We start from the raw sequence: 21,572 nt of genomic DNA, 5'->3' as shown, positions 1-21,572 counted from the left end.
CCAGAGGGCAATACTTCCTCATATACTTGACTGGTTTCCCTTCAAATGAATCAATATCATTCTCTTCAATACTCTTTGTGGAGAAAATTCCAAATTCTTATGAGTCTTTGGGTGACAATTTTCTCCTGAATTCCAATTGGATTTCTTATTGACTATCCTACATTAATGGTCTCTAGTTGCAAGTGGAAATATTGCACAAAGTTTTACTGACACTCCAATGGATTCTGTTGCCAGGACCAAATGCAGGTCTGAGCCAACATGAATGAGTGTGGGAGAATGATGAGCCTTTTACCAATGGTGGTTAATTAAGAGGATGCTACAATGACTGCCATCCCTTTAAGAAGAACGATTTGTGGAGGAGGGGGTGGGATCTCACAGAAACCTATAAAATTCTAACAGCACTAGACAGGGTAAATGCAGGAAGGATTTTTTCCGATGACCGGGGTGTCCAGACCAAGGGTCACAGTCTAAAGATGTGAGGTAAGCTATTTAGGACTGAGTTGAGGAGAATTTTCTTCACCCTGAGAGTGGCGAGCCTGTGGAATTCTCTGCCATAGAAAATGATTGAGGCCAAAACATTGAATGTTTTTAAGACGAAGTTAGATGTAGTTCTCAGGGCTAAAGAGTACATGGAGAAAGTGGGAACAGGGTACTGAGTTGGATGATCAGCCATGATAATATTGAATGGTGGAGCAAAAGCCTACTGGCCTGCTCCTGCTCCTATTTTCTGTGCTTCTGTGATTGACAGCTGTCAAGCCTGCAATTTGCTACCTGACACATGCCTCTATTAGATCTGTACCTTTACTGTGTGTCTCTAGAGTCTGGTAAACTCTATCAAAATTATAATTCTATAATTTAAGACCTCAATTAAGCCACTCCTCAGTCTTCTTTTCTCATGAATAAAAATGCCCAATCTGTTCAACATTTCTTGATACATATGTGTGTCCTGTAGGCAATCCCTTGGGATTGAAGGTCACTTGCTTCTACTCCAGTTCAATGGGTTCTGGAACAGTTGATAAGATCAATGTGTAACAGGAAAACTCCGCCACATGGAGGTGTCTGGCTGGTCAATGAAAGGCTTGAAGAAGGCCTATTTGGAAGGTTGTGCACTGCCTCCAATACTTCAACTTCACCCCTGCATATCACTAACAAAGTGTCTCAATCACGTGGATGACATGTCCTAAAACTTGACCCTAGTTCAAATGATTAATATTCTTTCAGGCTATGCAAACTGGCTTGGGAGAGAGTGCTGCCATTGGATCTTCTTTTTTGCCAGCGGATAGAAAGATTTGTAAAGGTACAGATCTGGTAGCATTTCCCTCGTGCCTTCTGTAGGTACCTGGTAAACAATTACCTTAGCCTTGGTTTTGAGATCCTCTTCCTCAAAAATTATTTTTTTCTCAATCAGTCAGATTCTGACTGGTACATTTGAAACAACAATAATATTTTATCATCTACATCTGTCTTTGCTGAGAGGAGGCTGCAAAAGCATTGAAAGGGTCCAGGTTTTCCAGGGCCTTGCTATTGATCATAATCAATAGGGGAAGGTATTTGCTGGGGGAGTTGGTATGAAGAAGGAGTTTTCCAGTTGTTCAGTTAAAGGTCCATCTTCTCTCGTGCTTCAGAGAAGGAGTCAACAATGACATGATACTCAGTTTCTGACTGAAGGCATACATAAAGTCCATCTGTATACTGAAGCTCTGTGTCTGAGGTTGAAATGGTTTTGCTTCTGGGTGGAAGGTGGTTGAATAGTTTTCTGTTTGTTTTGTGGATTAACTTTACACCTGTGGGTAATGTACTGGAGATGAGGTACAATATTGCAACAAGGAAAGTCCATAAGATGGTGCAAAGCCACAACCTTGATTGACCGCAGTCTTCACTGAGTTACTGTTTCTGATAATTCCATTGGTGAGGATTGCAGGTTGCACGTCATCATGGAGTAGATGATGGATATCAGAAATTTTTATATGTACCCAAGCATTTCTGGTACCATCCTTGTAAATCTTCTCTGCATCCTCTCTAGTGCCTGAATATACTTTCTTATTATATGGTGTAAGTGTAGTCTAACCATTATTTGATACAAGTTTAGCATAACTTGCTTTTTTAAAAAAATTCTCCTCTTTAGAAGTAAGGTTTGGTGCTTAGTTTGTTGCTTTTGTGACTATATAATAATCTGTGCCAGGTGAGTTGATTGAAGTATTTGATATCAAAACTCCCCTTCCACCTCTACCCACCTAGATTTGTATCTTGTAAGTAATAAATGGCCTTCCTATTCTTTCTGCCAAAGTGTACCACCTCATGTTTGTCTGTATTGCATTTAATTTGTCAATGTTTGCCCATTTCTGTGAGTTAAAGTTCCTTGTTTAATGTGTTGAAATCCTTCTGAGCTTTGACTGTCCCTTCCAATTTTGTGCCATCTATACATTCAGAATTAATGTATTTTGATTGCAAATTCTAAATCATTAGATCTCAATAACAGTGATTCCAGCATTGATCCTTTATCAAGCAGCACTTCCTGCCTCTGTTATCCTGAATGCCCAGCCATTCTGTTTTCTGTTTTGAATCTAGCTGCCACTTGTCTCTTGACTGCACATTCTCTAACCTTATTCACTTGTCTGTTATGGACTTTTGACAGTCCAGATAAATTATAACTACCCAGTCCTGCATTAAGATTGTCTCCTTTTCTTGCTGTTTTCTCAAAAATTTCAAAAGGTTTGGCAGATCAAGAATTTCCCTTTTAAAGGGACTGTCCGTTATTATATGTTTCCTTTTTTGAAGTTCTTCCATTCTTTCTGCCAGTAAGGATTCTATTATCATTCTTACCACTGATGTTGCCGAAACTAACATTTATAAAAATTTCCCTGCGTTCTGATTGAATTCATTAAAAGTGTATTGGAAAATGCATTTTCTGCTGAGTACTATGTTTGTGTTGTCACAGAGAGGACAGTGTGACAGAGGGAAGATATGAACTTGTGATGAATAGGATAATTTAGCTTTGGCACATAGTATTGCTTGTGAATAATCTGATCACAAAAAAGCTGGGCAGAAAGGCTGTAGCTTCCCTTTCTCCATCCTTTCCACTCTCTGTTTCGCTTCTTCCACTCTACTTTTATCCCTTCCCCCTGCTTATCAGCTTCTTGTCTGAAATGTGTTTTTAAGGGCTATTTACCCTTTGCTGGCCAAGTTTTGCAGTACATGTAGAATATCACTACAAATCTTGATATTCACTCTGCTGAGAACTGCAGTACTCCACTTGTGTTGAAAGGGAAGCTTTGCTTCAGTGTGCTGATAGTGTGCTCCATAATATTCCTTATAACGATATAGCCATGCAAATAGGCTGAACATGCATGTGTGTGGATCCAGACTGGAGTCAGGAACCCAGCAGTTAGTCTATATACATGATATGAAATAAAAGCAGGAATTGCTGGAGAAATTGAAGCATCTGATGAAGAGTCATCGGACTTGAAACATTAAATCTGCTTTCTTCCCACAGATGCTGCCAGACCTTGAGTTTTTACACCATTTTCTGCTTTTGTTTCGGATCTCTAGCATTCGCAGTTCTTTGTTTTTTTTTGTTTTATTTATCTAGATGATGAGCTACCTAAGGCTGCAAACCAGCTGTACATTAAGGGAACCAACTTCCTTTAGGTTGATGAAAATGGTAGACTTCACATAAAATGTATGTAAGACAATATGTGGGCAGTCAGAGTTATCTGCATCGATGGGAACTTGAAATCTCTGCAAAACTCTTTTTGTCCAATTAAAAACAGAAAATGCTGGAAATACTTGGCAGGTTATGCAATAATTGTGGAAAGAAACAGAATTAACCATCTGAGTTGATGGTCTTCAACAGAAGTGAGGAAAGTTAAGAAATTTAATTGATTTTTGAGAAAGTTAAAAAGGGGGAGGCTGCAAAAATACCAAAAAGGAGAGCCTGTGATAGGGTGGAAAATGGAAGAAATTATGTGACAAAAGGTTTCATGGTACAAAACCCAAAGGGTGATAAGCACGGTGAAGTAACAAGCGATCTTTCCAGAAGAGGTATGAATGACCAGATAGCAGACATCTGAATGTTAAATGTAGCAATAAAGAAAGGAACCATCGGAAAAATCCAACAAGCAGCCAACGTTAAACAAAATTGAGGCAGGCTCATGCTTGCGCTCTGCATTAAGATACTCCACAAAGCAATAATGCAGGCTATGTTTAGTCTCCCCAGTGTAAAGGACACCACATAAATACTGCAAGTAAATCATAGTTTCATTTGGAAGGAGATTTGGATCCATGGATAGTAAGAAGGGAGGAATTAACAGGACAGATCTGTCTCTTGTGTTTGCATGGAAGAAGGGTTACTGGACTTAATGTTATTTCTGTTTTCTCTCAACAGATGTTGCCATCCCTACTGAGTTTCTCCACACTTTTTTTTGTTTTGGATCTTCAACATCTGCAGTCTTTTTTTAATGACTTCATGATGTTTTATGCATGTAGCCAGGCAAAGTAATCTGTCCCTACTATCAAATGTCAGCCCTTCTATCTGGAACATAGTTCCACTTAAAACTACAGAAACAGCTGAGTTTGCACAAGTCTTCTGTGAAATGCTTGGAAAAAAATAATGGTGGTGTCAGAATTTCACTCCAGCATCATTTATCTACCGATTATGTGCTTTTTATCTCACCTTAATATCAAACACAAGCTATATAGGAACTTGTGATTCAGAATTGCATGCTAAATTCTTGTCCTACTGTCCCAGAGATAATAAGTGCATGTGTAGTGTTTGAATTGGCACTATTTTAATACATGATGTTGATTTCATTATGGACAGAGACGAGAGAACTGAAATCTCTTCCTTTTCATATTACAGATAATAAGCAGCGACTTCTGTCTCTTAAAGCCTGAGTGTGAGATCAATTTGACAATACAGCAGCAAGCTTTTGTGTGTTTAAATAAAGAAACTTAATTATTCACATGTTCACCTCGAAAGTCTATTCCTAAATATCTCCCTGAATCACTCACTCACTCATCGCATATACCTTTTTTTTGAGAAACAGTATGAATGTTTTAGAAAAGATAATTCACTTTTACAAATTACAACAAAGAAATTGGTACAGATCTGATGAAAATGGACTCTGTTTCACTCTTCAAGTTTGGTTAGCTGAATTCAGTAACCAAACTTGTATATCAAGGTGAATTGCTAGCAGATCATGAACTTAGTCACTTGTATTTTTATTGCTAATATAATCTGCCATCCTCACCGGATGTAGCCTACATATGATTTCCGATTCACCATAATGTTGTTAACTCTGAACTGGCATAACAAGCCACTCAGTTGTGTCTAACCACTAAGGTCTGATAAAAGGAATGGAACTGGACTGACCACCTGACTTCAGCCAAGGTAGTGGAAACGACAGAGGCACGCAAAGCCCTTTCAACCCTGCAAAGTTTCCTTACTGACGTCTCTGGGAATGTGTCAAAATTGGAACAGTTATCCCAAGGCCTAGGTGAGCTACAGCTTGATATTTTCAATAAGGCTTGAGTCCTTGAGTATAAATGTGTCCCAGACACTATCAGCCCTTTCTCTGGGTCCTGTCCCACCCAAAGACAGATCCACCAGAGATGGTGGTGCAGTGGTACACAAGTGGGAGGAAGTTGGCTTGGGAGTCCTTAGCATGAACTCTGGACCTGATGAAGTCTCTTGGCATCAGGTCAAACATGGGAAAGGAAATCTACTCACCATGACTTAGCTTCCATTCCCCACTGTTCGTCTACCTGGCATATGAATCGGTTCTCCTCAGTCTTCATTCATTTTGAACACCATATGGAGGAAGCAACGACTGTATAAAGGTACTGAATGTTTATTCTGCATGGAGAACTTCAATGCCCATCACCAAGAGCGGCTTGGGACCACCAAGTGGGAATATGGCACTGAGATGGAGAATTAGTCATGATCGTATTGAATGGTGAAACAGGCTTGTAGGGCTGAATGGCCTAGTCCTGTTTCTAATATCTACGTTTATACTTTACATAATCCTATACCCTGTCATCATTGAATGCACACTTGAGAGAAGTAAACTTGCAGGATCCAGTGGATTGAAGGTGGAAATGGGATTGATTGGATTGCTTTACAGCAAGATGCTTTGGACACAGTGTGCCTCTTGGTCTCATTAAATGCATTTATAACTCTATGTTCTGATATACAGCTAATGCCATGGTTACACCCATCCTTTCAAATGGAAAGTACTCCATGCTGAGACGTTTTTTACTGCTTTGTTTTGCAAAGCAAACATGTGTGCCTTTCACCTCTATTTGATTCCACACATTTAGAGTACTAGTGGGATAACATCAAACTTCCTTATGTCAGAGAGGCCAACTTCCCCAGTGACAATTTGCAGGAAATCAACAGCAAGTCACAAGTTGATGAGGGGGAGGAAGGCGCAACAAGGATACTGAATATTGTTATAACAGAAGCTTATGTTTCACAGACATCTTTGTAGAGCTCATGAGTCAGGCCAGTTGAGAGATACAACTAAATTCGCTCATTCATTAAAATGTTATTTTATAATATCTTCTATTTGAATGCTGCAGTCCATCCAGTTATCTTAAAGCATTCTGTACTTCAGATTCAGCTTTGTCAAAGTCCATGATAATATCCTTTTCATAGAGCCATAGAGTTATACAGCACGGAAACAGACCCTTTGGTCCAACCAGTCCATGCGGAACATAATCCCGAACTAAACTAGTCCCACCTGCCTGCTCCTGGCCCATGTCCCTCCAAACCTTTCCTATTCATGCAATTATCCAAATTCTTTTAAACGTTGTAATTGTGCCCACATCCACCACTTCCTCAGGAAGTTCATTCCACACGCAAACCACTCTGTGTAAAAAATATTGCCCGTCATGCCTTTTTTAAATCTGTCTCCTCTCACCTTAAAAATGTGCCTCCCTAGTATTGAAATCCCACATCCGAGGGAAAAGACACCTACCATTAATCCTGTCAATACCCCTCATGATTTTATAAACAGCTATAAGGTCACCTCTCAACCTCCTATGCTCCAATGAAAAAAGTCCCAGCCTAACTAGCCTTTCTTTATAACTCAAACCTTCCATACCTGGCAACATCTGGGTAAATCTCTCCTGAATCATTTCCAGTTTAATAATATCCTTTTTATAACTGGACAACCAGAACATTGAAAAGCTTTCCCATGCAAAGCAGCATAAGTAAGCCAATGTGTTGACCCAAAGATAGTGAAATGAAATCGGAGAACGTGTTTACAAATGAGATGCTTACATAAGCAAAACACAGTTTCAACCTTGCCTTAAAAAGACGACTTGTGCAGAATCTCAGGGCGACAACAGATGGCAAAACAAAAACTCATGATTGTACATCAGTTTTTTTATAAATAGCAGATGTCTCCAAACAGTTAATCACTTTTGAAATGTATTAACAGTTATACCATAAAAAAAGACAACTGATTTACACACAATAAGATCCCTCAAACAGCAATTAATAATGACTGGAAACGTTTTTTAGGCACTGTGACAAATATTTGACAGAATACCAGAGTCAACTCCCTTGCTGTTCTTTGAAAGATGCTGTGGAATCTTTTATGCTGATCTGAGAAAGTCGACAGGGCCTCAGGTTAACGCCTCAATCAAAGGGCAGCACATCTGACAGTGCAGAGCTCCCTCAGTGCTACATTGTACTGGCACTCTAGATTTGTATTCCATTTTCTAAAACTCTGAGGCAAGAGTTTTATCCAGTTCCCACTGCTGGCACTGTGGAAAGGAGTTCAGAGTGTGCTTCAGCGCCTCAAGAGCAGCATTAGCTGAAGTGTGGTTACAGGTTTCTTGCAAGGGCTTGAGTATTACACGCAATACGTTCAATGCAAGTAAAGAAGAAAACTTAAAATATAAAAATATGTGCAAATTACACCTGAAATATTGAGTACCTTTAGTGAGATTTTGAGAGGACGTTTGGGACAAGTGTTCAAAAATCGATAGAGATCTAGACAGAGTAGTTTGGGTAACAAAGAATCTTACTTTTGGAAGGATGGAAAATGAGAGAGAGCAGATTTAAGGCAAATGGAAGAAGAAGCAAGAGACCCATGAGAAGAAACATTTCCGACCGTGAGAGATTTAAATCGAGAATGCAGTGCCTGAGGGAGTGATGGAGTTAGGTTCAACCAAGGCATTCAGATGGGAATTGGATTACTATGTAAAAATGAAGCATGTGTAAAGTTGCATGGAGAAGGCAGGAGAAAGACTCAAAGTGGATTGCTTATTCAAAGAGCTGACACAGACACAGTCGGGTGAACAGCCGACTTCTGAGCGGTGACAATTCTGTAGCTACACAAATGGAGCCATGCTCATTAGAGAAGCGTGCATAAAGTCAGGAACTGCTTCTAATCATCTACCTCTATAAGATTATTGATCTTGCAATCTGGTAACTTCCTGAAGAGAAGGAATACCAGATTTAAGCTTCACAGATAACCCTTGGGTTTTGTGGAATTGTTTGACAATTGTTGTGGAAATAATTCGTAAGAATACCACATAAGATGCTGGTTAGCAAAACTAAGTTTTGGATTTTGAGTTTCGGTATCAATGTGGACAGAAAAATTGACTGAAGAATAGAAAAGAGGAAAAGTATGGATATTCTTCATACTGGAAGATAGTGGGGGTGCTCCCCAAGGTTTTGTGCTAGATACACTACTTTTTTGGCATAAGTTACTCCTTTCAGTCACTTGACAGTGTTAATTGATGGGTGGTTTTAATTTAGGTTTGCCTGAGAAAAGAAACGTGCCAGTAAAATCTCATACGTCAAGGATTTCTGTTTCCAAAAATTGCCTAAATGCTGTTGCAACTGGTATCCTGTCTTTCATTCAGAGGAAAGTGGGAGAGGACCATAATAAGAATGTGAAAGAACCCTCATGACATTGTAAGTGGCTGGCACACGTCCTAATTACTAAGGGGTTAATCCAACTTGTTTCCGCATGTTGTTTTCCAAATATCTGGAGAAAAACAGAATGTCACTTCCAGTACTCCCACCAAGATTCTAATTGCATTTTAGGTTCTTTTTCACTTTTTTGACACTTATGTATACTTTTTAAAAATATTGACTATACCCATTTTAAAAACGGACTATGGCTAGCTGTGAATGCTGGCTCAAAAACAGAGAATCCTGGAGAAACTCAGCAAGCGTGGCAGCATCTGTGGAGTTAACATTTCTTCTTAACTGAAGAGGAGTCAGACCGGTCTTGAAACATTATCTCTGGATTTTCTGCATAGATGCAGCCAGACCTACTGAGTTTCTTCAGCATTCTGTGTATTTGTATCAGATTACCAATATCCACAGTATTTGATTTTATTTGAATCGAGTGGCTCTCCATATGTCCTGTGATGATATTGCGACTCTCCTTTTCAAATTATTATCTTATGATTCCTATCTTTCAGGTAGACTAAATCTGGATTCCATTGTATCAATTGATATGAAGGATAGACACTTAGATAAGTACATGAATAGGAAAGGTTTGAAGGGAAATGGGCTAGGAGCAGGCAGGTGGGACTATTTTAGTTTGGGATTATGTTTGGAATGGATTGGTAGGACTGAAGGGTCTGTTTTTGTGCTGTATCTCCGTGTGACTGCTTATATCTAACCAAATAGGGAACTTACTGCAAAACAACTGCCAACTTTGTTGGTTTGTCAATTTCCAGACAGGTGATGCTAGAATAGGCCAAGTGATTGGCCTTTGATATTTTTCTTCTCTCTCTGTGGTGAATCCAGATCTCCTAAAAACAGAGTCTTCTTCACCTTCTGTCTACAATGCTCCAGTGAATGCTCGATCTAACTCGCTGCACAATACGCAATAACAGAAAATGGGGCCTCTTTTTTTTCATCTCACTTCCTGTTTCTGCCTCGGGGAGAAACAAATGGGAGCCATTGGTAGCATTTGTTAAAATATTGACCATCTGCTTTGTCAATAAAGTCTCAATTTCTTTTCCTCTTCTTGTGCTGCAGCGATATGGAAGAACCGAAATGAGGATTCAAACCCCTCCCAGAAGTACGTAGCTGAACTCATCAAGGAAGAGAAACGCAAAGAGGTGGAGGAGGAGATGAGGGTGCAGGTATCAAAGATGTAGTCCGAAAAAAATAACTAATCTCGCTTTGTCGCAGTGGTACTCAATGTCACAATCACAACAAACTCTTGGAAAAGTTGATGGATGGCCTTAGAATTTCCTCCTCTGTAAATCAGTAATATAAAATCAAGATCAATTATATTGTTTTTCACTCTAACTCATTCTTTCCCATTAGGCTGTTCAGCACTCAACCTCCACCAATCACCTCTTCCTCCTACAGCCCAGTTTTTAGAATCTCCAGCTTGTGGTGACACTCATTCACTGGCTCTTCATTCACTTTATATTCCTTCATGTTTTTTTTCCAATCCTGGCATGGCTTTTTTCCCCTCCCAAATCAGTCAAGAAATTTCCTGACTCCCGAACCCAACTCAGGAGACACCGCTGGAGTTTCTGACCGTTGGTGGTAGGCTCATGTTGGAGTCAGGCCTGCTGACCCGAGAAGCAATGCACACAGAAGGATGGGCCTTAGGCAGGGGAATGCTTCTCATTGTAGATACGAAAGGAAAACCTGTAAGGAATTCCTGCCATGAGGCAGGAAATAGTCACACATTTCAGAGGAGACGTCACCTGTAATAGTTATCCAAATGGTAGCTGACATTGGAAGCATACTCTACCATACATTTTCCAGAGGAATACACAGTTAATACTATTCATTGTATTCATGTCGTAAATAAGGAACACGTTCTACAAAGTTAATACTGGAAAAACTTCACAAGGTTCTGTTATGACTCTGAAAGGAGGAATGCATTGGCAATCAAGTTCCATTACTCTATGAGGTACTAAAATGTTTTAGCAAATTACCCAAATTGTGCAATTTGTCTTTCTTTAGTATAATATACAGTGTTAAAAAAATGTCCATTAGGTTTCTCTAATAAACTGAAAATAACTGATTATAAGCATGATTTATTCTTTCAAGAAGTGGCAAAACAAAAAAATAATGAGAAGAACTAGACCACTATTCAGAATTCAGCTATTTCCTGTTAATCCCACATGACACAGACAAGACAATGCAGCACACTCTGCAGAGATATTACAGGTTTGAAAAAAAATTGGCCAAAAAAGTAGAAAGATCCTTTTGGATTAAAGGTGTGAGTTCAGAAGGTAGAATGGGTTAACTTCACATAGTTCTTTAGATTTGCTGTTTGCAAGATCAAATTCCTGACGGTAACAGATCTTCAGATCAAATTTCAGATTCAGATGGGAAACAGTTTGGCCCCAATGTTTGAATCTTTTTCAGGCTTTCAAACTACTTCACTGTGAGAGCTTTTAGCTAGTTTTGCTTTAAGATTTGTTTCTTACTGACTGAGAGAGAGCGCTGCTTTCTGCTGTGAGCCCAATTAACAAATGTTCACATCTTGGCCTGTAAAAGCAGACAGCAACCTCAGTCCAAAGGCCATTGAGAGGCCACAAGAAGCACAGATTCTGTTGTCCAACAATTATGGGTTGGGAAAGCGTGCTGATAATAAAGCCCCAGTATTAACAGGATGATCACACAAGTGAAATGTTTCATCAAATTCCTCAAAGTTCTCAACATGCCTGTGTGATGAACTCGGGTTAACAGAAAACTTTGACCGGGGTTCTGGACTTAAAAACAGACTACTATTCATTTCAGTTAAATACATTTTAATTACAGGCAAACAAAATATCAATTACCAACTTATAACTTCCTAACTTAAACTCCAATTCTTCTTAAATCCCTGCTCAGAAATATAGACAGAGATAGACAAATAAAAGATAAGTGTTATTGGTTGAGAAAGAAATATTTGGGGAATACAGTTTAAAAACTGTCAGCACACAGAATTGTATAAGATGCCCTTTTGCTTCTTCTGTGTCTTTCTGATCTTCTATCTTCTGTGTTCCAAGTCCACTCAGTTCTTGAAGGTACAAGGCAGTTGGCACATTAAATGTCCAATCTCTCAGTCACTGATTACAGACAGCATCTTACAGGCAAATGGTGAGTGAGAATCGCTAGCTACCTTCCAATTCTTTGTTACCACCCTGCAAAAAGAGAAAGGACACTGTCTTTTTTTTATATTCTGGAATCTTTTTGCTGCTGTATAGGTCACATACAGGCTGTCCATCTGCCCAGGAGCTAATCAGAGAGTTGTTGTCACGTGGAGTATTCCTGGCCCATACAACTGGTCCTGATTGAAAAACCAGTCAGCAGCCTGACTCTTGGCAAAGCTGCCCTGAACACACACCATGAGCACCAATTAATTCAGCAATCCTCCCCAACTGCTTCAACAGGGCAACAGCATTATTGCAATTCACAATGAGTTCAATTAACTTATTTTAAAGCTGCAGTACCTCCTTCCCCACTCTATTTGGTTTAAATCAGTTTCCTTTTCCCATTTTGGTCCGCAATCCAAAAGTAAAGAAAATTAGCAAGATGTGGTCTTTACAAGAGTCATTCAGTTCCCCTCTTATCTCTTTCAAATGTTCCATTGGACTCTTCTCCTAAAATCCTCAGTATTATATGAATCCTGGCAGCTTCCAGGGTGCTGTGCGGGGACTCCTTGGTGTGGTCATACACCACCTGATCATTCAAGGAGGGGAAGGATGTGCTGTTTATGGAGATGTCCACTTGATGATTCAATGCCCTTTTTATAGTGACATTAGTCTTGCTCAGTTTCCTGCCTTTTCTGCATAACACTTGATTCCCTTACCTTGAAAATACTTAATGACCCAAGCTCAACAGCCCTCTGTAATAAAGAATTCCACGGATTCACAACCCTCTGAGAGAAGAAATTCTTCCTCATCTCTGTGTGACCCCTTAGTTTGAGATTATGTCCCTTCCAGTTCTAGACTCTCCCACAAGGGAAATTAATCTTTCTGCATCTACCCTGTCGAGTCCTCTAAGAATCTTATTGTTTCAATAAGGCCGCCTCTCATTTTTCTACATTCCACTGAATAGGCCCTATCTACTCAACCTCTCCTATTGTCCTGGTATTAACCTAGTGAACCTTCTCTCAATTGCCTCCAATGCCAGTATATTGTTCCTTAGATAAGGGACCCAAAACTAGTTGTAGTCTGAATAGTGACAAGGTATAGAGCTGGATGAACACAGCAGGCCAAGCAGCATCAGAGGAGCAGGAAGGTTGACGTTTCGGGCCTCGACTTCTCCTTCAGTGGTCTGAATAGTGCCTTGTATAGTTTTAGGAAAATCTCCCTAATTTTATACTCCATTTCCTTTGAAATAAAGGCCAACATTCCACTTGCCTTCTCTGTTACGTACTGAACTTGAATGCTAGCTTTCAGTGATTCATGGTAAAGGCTCCTAAACCCTTCTGTTCTGTAGCTTCCTGCAGACTTTCTCCAGTTAGATAATATTCAGTTCCTATATAAAAACCAAAAGAAGTGCGGTTGCTGTAAATCAGGAACAAAAACAAAGTTGTTGGAAAAGCTCAGTAGGTCTGGCAGCATCTGTGAAGGAGAAAACAGAGTTAACGTTTCGGGTCCGGTGACCCTTCCTCAGAACTGATGGTGGCTGGGAAAACGTCAGTTTAAAACCTGAAAATAGGGAGGTGGGTGGGGTAGGGAGTAAACAATAGGATAGAGGCCAAAGAGAGAGAAAGACAGTTGGACAGACAAAGGAGTTGCTAATGATCAGGCTGGGAGGGTGAATAGTTGTTAGTGGGGACTGTTAGTGACTAACAACAGGGGGTGTGTAGTGGCAGGCTATGTGGTAACAAGGCCTGGGGTGTGGGGTGGGGGTATGGGACATGGGAGAGTTTAGGCCCTAAAATTATTGAACTCAGTATTGAGTCTGGAGGGCTGTAGGGTCCCCAAGCGGAAAATGAGGTGTTGTTCCTCCAGCTTGCGTTGGGCTTCACTGGAACACTGTAGCAAGCCGGAGACAGAGATGTTGGCCAGGGAGCAGGGTGGTGCATTGAAGTGGCAGGCAACAGGTAGTTCAAGGTCTTTTTTGCAAGCAGAACGTAGATGTTCTGCGAAGTGGTCGCCAAGTCTACGCTTCATTTCCCCAATGTAGGGAAGACCACATTGTGAGCAGCGAATGCAGTAGACTAGATTCTTGGAAGTGCAGGTGAAGTGTTGCTTCACCTGGAAGGTATGTTTGGGCCCTTGGATACTGGGGAGGGAGGAGGCTCTATCTTATCATTTACTCCCTACCCCACCCACCTCCCTATTTTCTGCATATGAACTGACGTTTTCCCAGCCACCATCAGTTCTGAGGAAGGGTCACCGGACCCAAAACGTTAACTCTGTTTTCTCCTCCACAGATGCTGCCAAACCTGCTGAGCTTCTCCAGCAACTTTGTTTTTATTCAGTTCCTATATTCCTGCCAAAATGCATAACTTCATATGCCCCCACATTATATTCCATCTGCCAAGCTTTCGCCCATTCACTAACCTGTCTATATCTCTCTGCGGACTCTTTGTGCTATCCTTCCACAAACTGAGCTTCAGTGCAACAGCATTCATGTTCTGAGTGACTAATATATGTTGTAAATAATTGTGGCTGCAGCACCGATCCCTGTGGCACACCACTAGTTACAAGTTGCCATCCTGAAAATGTCCTCCTTATCCTGACTGTATCTTCTACCAGTTAGCCAGTCCTTGATCCATGCTAATATACTACCTCAACACCATGGGATTTTATCTTATCAAATAGCCTGGTGTGTGACGATTATACGAAGCACAACTAACTTCCTTCTGTGATCTTTGATGTAATGAATCCATGAGGCTTTCCATCTGAAGCAGTTGGGTATTCCCAGTGCCTTCTCGGCACTCATCCATGCTCCTTGACAGTGAAAGATTGCTGAGCGATGGGCTAACCAATATAGTGTTCTCCTTGTATGCTTGTCCTTTAAGCTCCTCACTTCATGTTTGAAAGTGTTAATTAAAAGTATCTACGATGAAGCAGAGGGGGAATAAAGAAACAGACATAAAAGAAGGTGAAAAACACCACTATAATGAATGACAGAGAGAGGCACACATCAGTAAAAGAGAGAAGCATTCAATAAAGGAAGGAGCAGACAGAAGGGAGAGACAGATAGAGAAACGGGACAATGTGAGATCAAACAGGGTTGAGTGGAGGTAAACATGTAAGGGAAGGAGCTGAAATACGTACAGACTCCGAGAGGAATGGAAGAGAAATCCAGGAAATGGAAAGTCAGAGAGAAATACAGAAGGAAAACTAAGTTAATAAGACAAACAAAGGGAAAAAAAGTCTGTTATTTATGAGATAGCAAGGTGTAGAGCTGGATGAACACAGCAGGCCAAGCAGCATCAGAGGAGCAGGAAAGCTGATGTTTCGGGCCTAGACCCTTCTTCAGAAAAATTGTTATTTATGATTTGCAATGATTTATGAAGGCTTGATGGACTCAGAGTTTTGCGCTAGATTCAGTGGTCAAAAGGTTTTGTGATTCCTTTAGTTGTATATTGTTATTGGTGATGTGTTCTGTGATCCAGCCATGAGAAAATATTTGCCTAAAATATAAGAATAAAAAATGTTCTTGTTCTACTTCTTAAAGATTTTATTCGAAGAAAGTGACATGAAGTTTCTCCTTTTGTGTTAGTTGTTCTTAGCCCGAAGGACTTAAAAGTATAGAACTGCCTTAAGTGACAGAAAAGCAAGACTGATTGTGCTTTTGATTGCATTTAAGTCATTTCTGTTTGAACATACTCATGAAAATATTGAATGAAGATAGAAATGTCCTACTGTCATAGCTTGCTTATTATTTCCTCAGTTAATAAATTAGTCAATTTGTGATTTTCCTTTGAAAGTAATGAATGATTCCTGAACAATGATCTGGAGAAAGAAATAGTCTGCTTGTGCCAATAGCTTTACTCCAGTTCTTAAAAACTCTTAAATCTTTCCTTTCTGACTCGTATACAAAAATTGTCTGTTAACAACACTGACCCATTTAGCCTCAAATTCAATAGTCTAACAAATATTTAGTCATTTTCACAAATATTTGTAAAAAAGAACAATTTGTTAGGCCTCAACTTGTAAACCTGACATGGTTGTTTAATAACACAGATTGTCAAATTGGATCTATTGATAAGTAATGAAACTTACATCCCACAGGAAGAAGCTTCGATTTTATTTACCAATTACAGCTTCTAAACCTGTGTAAAATTTCAAGTCTAATTTGTTTACCTTCAGCTGCCGTCTGCAAAGAAAAACAAGATAAAGGATTCTTTTTCCCATGTTTTAGAGATGTTTTAATTAATTCAAAAAAGAAATTTTAAGCACAAATCATCGTTCTAATGCAGTTGTTTGAAGTAACTGGATCTTACAGCTTTGTTTGCTTACACATGTTGCTGCTGTTAAGATTCTGATCTTTATTTACCCCAGTATCTGCTGATTTCTTTTTAAGTGGCAGATGGAACATATCAGTGTCTGTGTCATGACCTGAAAACTTGACCTCAGTGTGTGAGGACACCCATCAATATTTTCAGCACAATATGGATCCAAAGGGGGGTAATTTTAGCCAAACCTACCCAAAGGGCTTGGATTTGCTTCCCATTTACAGCCCACCAGGTTTCAAATTGCTTTGACATCAATGGAAAAATTGGGTGGATGTGTAAAACATGTGGTATATCAATCCTATCAATTTAGTCTTGGATCAAGTTGAATTGAGTAGATTGAGAATAGTAATGATTTTGTGGCAAATTCTTACCCTATCACTTTAAAGAGAACTCGCGTATTTATTGAGAAAATACGCGAGCTGAAATGTTTTCTTTCTTTATTTTTTTTGGCACAGTAAACCGAAATTTGGAGATCATGGAATTTTAACTGGAAATCACACTCGATACAAATTTAGTTTCTGCAATCTGTGAGGAGCTGACCCTGTCCAAAAAAAGTTAGGAGGCACACCCAGAATATCAATGAGTCACCACTGGCACTTCCAGACATGAGCCAGATATGATGAATGACTTTTTTTGCTGATACTTTATTATGCTATGACTTTATAACTGCACCCCAATAGAATGAAAAAATGGTTTTGTATATTTTTTTAAAAGTCGTGTTCTGTAATTTAACTCTCAAATTGTGGATTGTTAATAATGCATATTTTGGGAGATAAACCTATTTTCAATCATTAGTTAATTTGTACCAAGCAAATGGTTTTGTATACTTTGTAAAAGTCATATTCAGTCATCTAAAATCAGCGTTGAGAGATATGTTATTGAGGTATGCTTTTGAAGTATTTCATCTTGCACTAATTGAGATAGATGCAAGAATACAACATTTTAAAGGGGCACCAATTTATATGGAATGAGAAAAAGGACTTTTATTGGTTGAGGCTTTGCCATAGAGAATGTATCAGGGAATAGTTGTTCCCCAACTTGTTTTTCAATTTAAAAAGGCAAGTTGATTAATGGATGTATTGCCATGGGTAATGCACCAGGGAATAGCTGTCCCCCAAATTTTTGTTTAATTGAAAGAACACAATATTTGGACACATTATTTATCTTTACGGAACAATTTCATTGCTGGTTTGATGCCAGGGTATGTCCTCATGACTGTTTGATCATAGCAAACAGTATATCACTTCACCTGTTTGCAACAGGCAGAATACTGACCATTGTGAATCAGCCTGTGCTCGTAAAACTCTGAACATAGTATTGAACATGAAATGTGATTCTGGGATTTGGAAGCACTGATTGATTACTCCTGAGTCTATTAAGTCATTTTTTTTTCTCTCTGAGATTTGTGCAATTTTGGAAGTCTGTCTCAAAAGGCAGTGGAAACGAGATCATTAATTGTTTTTAAGGCAGGAGTAATTAGGTGTTCTTGTAGGGCAAGGTAATCAGTGATTACTGGGGGTAAATAGGGATGTGGAATTCAGAACAAAAACAGATAAGCCATGATCTTACTGACTGGCAGAGCAAGGTTGATAGGCTAAATAGCCGACTTCTGCTCCTAATTCATCTGTTTGTATGAGAGCAGGGCATTAGAGGGCAAAATCAACAGTGCAAGACTTCATTACTGTATTGAAATTTTCATAAACATTTTAAACATAAAGTACATTTTTATGTACCTAGATGTTTTCTATTTTCTGACTTGTTTTCTTCCAAGGAAACTATTAACAGTCTCCAAAACATTGTTCTGCACAAGGTGGACACATTTTCCCTGCCTTCACTCACATCCCTCGCAAATTCAGCCCGGCAAGGAATGCCTGTTTTGCCTTACAGTCTTAACAGTAGATTTGTGGAATGGTCATAGGACACAAGGAAGTCATTTGGTGTTTTAATTGGCTTTCTGTCAAAGTGATTCAGCTGGTCCTATTTGATCTGACCTTTTACTTAGCAGTGCAAATTTCTCTCTTCAGGTGCTTATTCAGTTTGTTTTCGGAAGTCATGATTGAATCTGCCTCTGCCACACCCCCAGTGAATGTCCTCCCAATGTTATTCACACATTTCTGTACATGGAACTACTGCGATTGTACACATTTATGTGCAGGCCCACCCCTTCCGCACTAAAAGCCCTTCTTTTCAAACTTGCTGTCTGCACCGTTTCATGAGGACCTCTAATTTGAGGTGATCCCAGGTCTTGCATATTTTAAGCAATAATCAACTCTCCCATTGGCATTACCGGTTGGCCCTATAGCACAGGTATGCCTCCCATTATAGAGGAGGCCGGTTAATCAGTTGCCTTCCAGAAGATTGCTTAGGGTGAGCAGACCACAGTCAGGGTCTCTTTGGGATCTGCAAATAGTCCCGATGCCATTAAACTTTAAAATCCAGAAGCTACCTGCCAACACATCAGTTTTTGTTCTGGTTTTATAAAGGTGCTTCATAACTTCCTTGCTTTTGTGCCTCTACTTATAAAACTTAAGACCTTGGATGCCTTTTGAACCACATTCTGCCACCTTCAGTTCTGAGGGCTTCCATCTTCTCAGCAATCCTGCTGTCTGACACTTTCAATGCCTTTCAACAGTTTATATATTATACAAACATTTACAGAACTATTTTTATCACCTTTCTCTGTTTCTGCATCAAGGAGTTCAAAAAGCTTGTTGAGTGCACACTTTTCCAAATGGAAGTTTCTTTTATTCTTGATAATGAATTTCCAATGACCTCCTCATCACCGACAGTCAGCTGACTGACCTACACATTAATGTCATCATTATACGGTTTACAGACATCCAGAATTCTTAGGCAACCTGTATTCAGAAGGGTGTCTCCCTGCTGCATGTGTTGGTTCTCCCACAAGCCAGTTGTGCAGGATTCAAAAGTGAAAACTAGAATTGAATTAGAATCCTGAAAATATTACAAGCAGAGCAACTAACTTATGACTGGGTAGGTTCCTTCGCTCTGGAAACTATTTGTTTGATTGCCTCTCCCTCTCTGTCTCGTTTGATCAAAATCTCATTGACAGTAGTTACACGTGCTCCTGGTGGCTTGTTTTTGCAATGCACTTTTATCTTGTGGCGGTGATAAAATGAGTTCTTCAAGCTGCCATTAGTATTTCTCATGTAACTGGCATCCACCAATTTCCTGTGCATATTGGACACTGGGGAAATTACTGTAGTTTCCTAAATTGTCTCTTTCTTGGACAGAGGCATAATAATGACCCCTGGTCCTCCAGTGCTACTAATATATCCATTGAGAATTGAAAGGTTTCGATCAATACCTCACCTATTTCTCCCTTTGATTCTTTCAGAACTTAGAATGCAGATCTTGTCCAAGTGACAAATACTGATCTTTTAGTACACCTTCTTTATTTACAAATATTCTGTCCATTTGTTCTTCGTACAACATTCGCACCATTTGCTTGATAGATGGTTGAATTACATACTGATCACTTGGGTTTATAAATTGTAGAATAGAATATGGAAGCAAAGGCATCAAGTCAGATTTTTTTAAAAACATCTTTAGGCCTCAGCTAGAGTATTGTAGACAATTCTGGTTTCTATATTTAAGGAATAAATGAAAGACCTTTTGAAAGCTACAGAGGAGGTTTACCATGGATGAAAGACTTCAGTTCTGAGGAGAGGTTTGGAAATGTTAGAACCATTCAGCTTGGAACAGAGCAAGGTTAATGGGTGATCTAGTAAAGATTTTTTAAATAATGAAGGATTTTGAAAGTGTAAATATTAAAACTATAACTAAAGGTAGTAGTTTCAGACTTACTGGCAGAACGTTTTCCAGGGTGATGAGAATTTTTTTCAAGCATCAAGTTGTCCGGATCTGGATAAAATCTTCCTGAGAAGTTTGTGAAAGCTGATTGATTTATAATTTTAAAAGCAAGTTTGACAAGTGTTTAAAGATAAGGAAATTACAGGGTTAGGAAGAAATCTTTTTAGAAAAGGTGGAACTAAACACAGCTGCTTGTTCACAGATCAATGGCATTAGTAAAGTTAAATTTGTTTTTAATTCTCTCTGGGATTTATTATCTCAGCCAATCCATAAGGTACTGTGTTTGAGATAAATTACAGTCTAACAGGTTGTTAAGTTGCAAAACTCTTCACACAAACATGGTAAGAGCATTTTAACTGTTTTGTTCTTCACATTGAAGTTGTTAGAATGACTGGAATCATCTAAAATGGGTTCTTTTCAACATTAATGGCACTCCCTTCTTTCCTTCTCCCTATAAAGTTGAGAATTTATTGTAGCATACAGGAAGCAGAACCAAGCTGCATAATCCACATCTCTGCTCACAAGGAGTGCCATCTGTTTTGATGATGCCACCTTCTACAGGGGACCCTGAACTGTGTCCAACCATTTCCTGCACTTCTGCCCTTGGTGAAACCGATGGCCTTTAGAGGGGAGGTGATGGCCTAGTAGTATTATCACTGGACTGTTAACCTAGAGACTCAGATAATGTCCTGGAGCCTCGGGTTCGAACACTGCCATGGCAGATAGTGGAACTTGTATTCAATAAATATCTGGAATTAAGAGTCGAATACGACCATTAATCCATTGCTGATTGTTGGAAAAACCCATCTGAGTCATTAATGCCCTTTAGGGAAGAAAACTGCCATCCTTACCTGGTTTGGTCTACATGTGACTCCAGACCCACAGCAATGTTGTTGACTCTTAACTGCCCTCTGGACAATTAGGGAAGGGCAATAAATGCTGCCTAACCAGCAACATCTCATACTGTGAATGAATAAAAAGAAAAAAATCACCCCTTCTCTTCCCTTCCACAATACAGGGTTCCCCTCATCATCGCCTACCGCCCCACCAGCATCCACATCCAAAGGATTATTAGTTGCCATTTCCACCACCTCCAGCAGGATGCCGTCACCAAACACACTTTCCCTTTCCCTCGCTTCTCACCATTTCACAGGGACTGTTGCCTCCAGGACACCCTGATCCACTGCTCCTCCACTTCCAACACCTCCCCACACCCCACACGGCACCTTTCCATGATATATTGCAGAAGGTGTAACACCTGCCTGTTTACCTCCTCCTTTCTCACTATCCAAGGCCCCAGGCACATCTTCCAGGTGAAACTCACAATGTAATCTG

General features: G+C 39.6%; 1 protein-coding gene across 1 annotated transcript in view; it reads left to right on the top strand.

Annotated features, from left to right (window-relative positions):
* The window catches only part of iqca1 (IQ motif containing with AAA domain 1), a 152,847-nt gene that overhangs the window by 69,704 nt on the left and 61,571 nt on the right, over window positions 1-21,572 (top strand). The window contains exon 10 of the mRNA XM_048598862.1: window positions 10,010-10,116. Coding sequence (XP_048454819.1) covers window positions 10,010-10,116 — 107 coding nt within the window. The remainder of the gene's footprint in view (window positions 1-10,009; window positions 10,117-21,572) is intronic.

Source organism: Rhincodon typus, chromosome 7 (genome assembly GCF_021869965.1).
Source record: "Rhincodon typus isolate 14 chromosome 7, sRhiTyp1.1, whole genome shotgun sequence".
Lineage (NCBI taxonomy): Eukaryota > Metazoa > Chordata > Chondrichthyes > Orectolobiformes > Rhincodontidae > Rhincodon > Rhincodon typus.
Note: the sequence above shows the minus strand (reverse complement) of the source record. Positions and strands in the feature narration are given on the sequence as shown.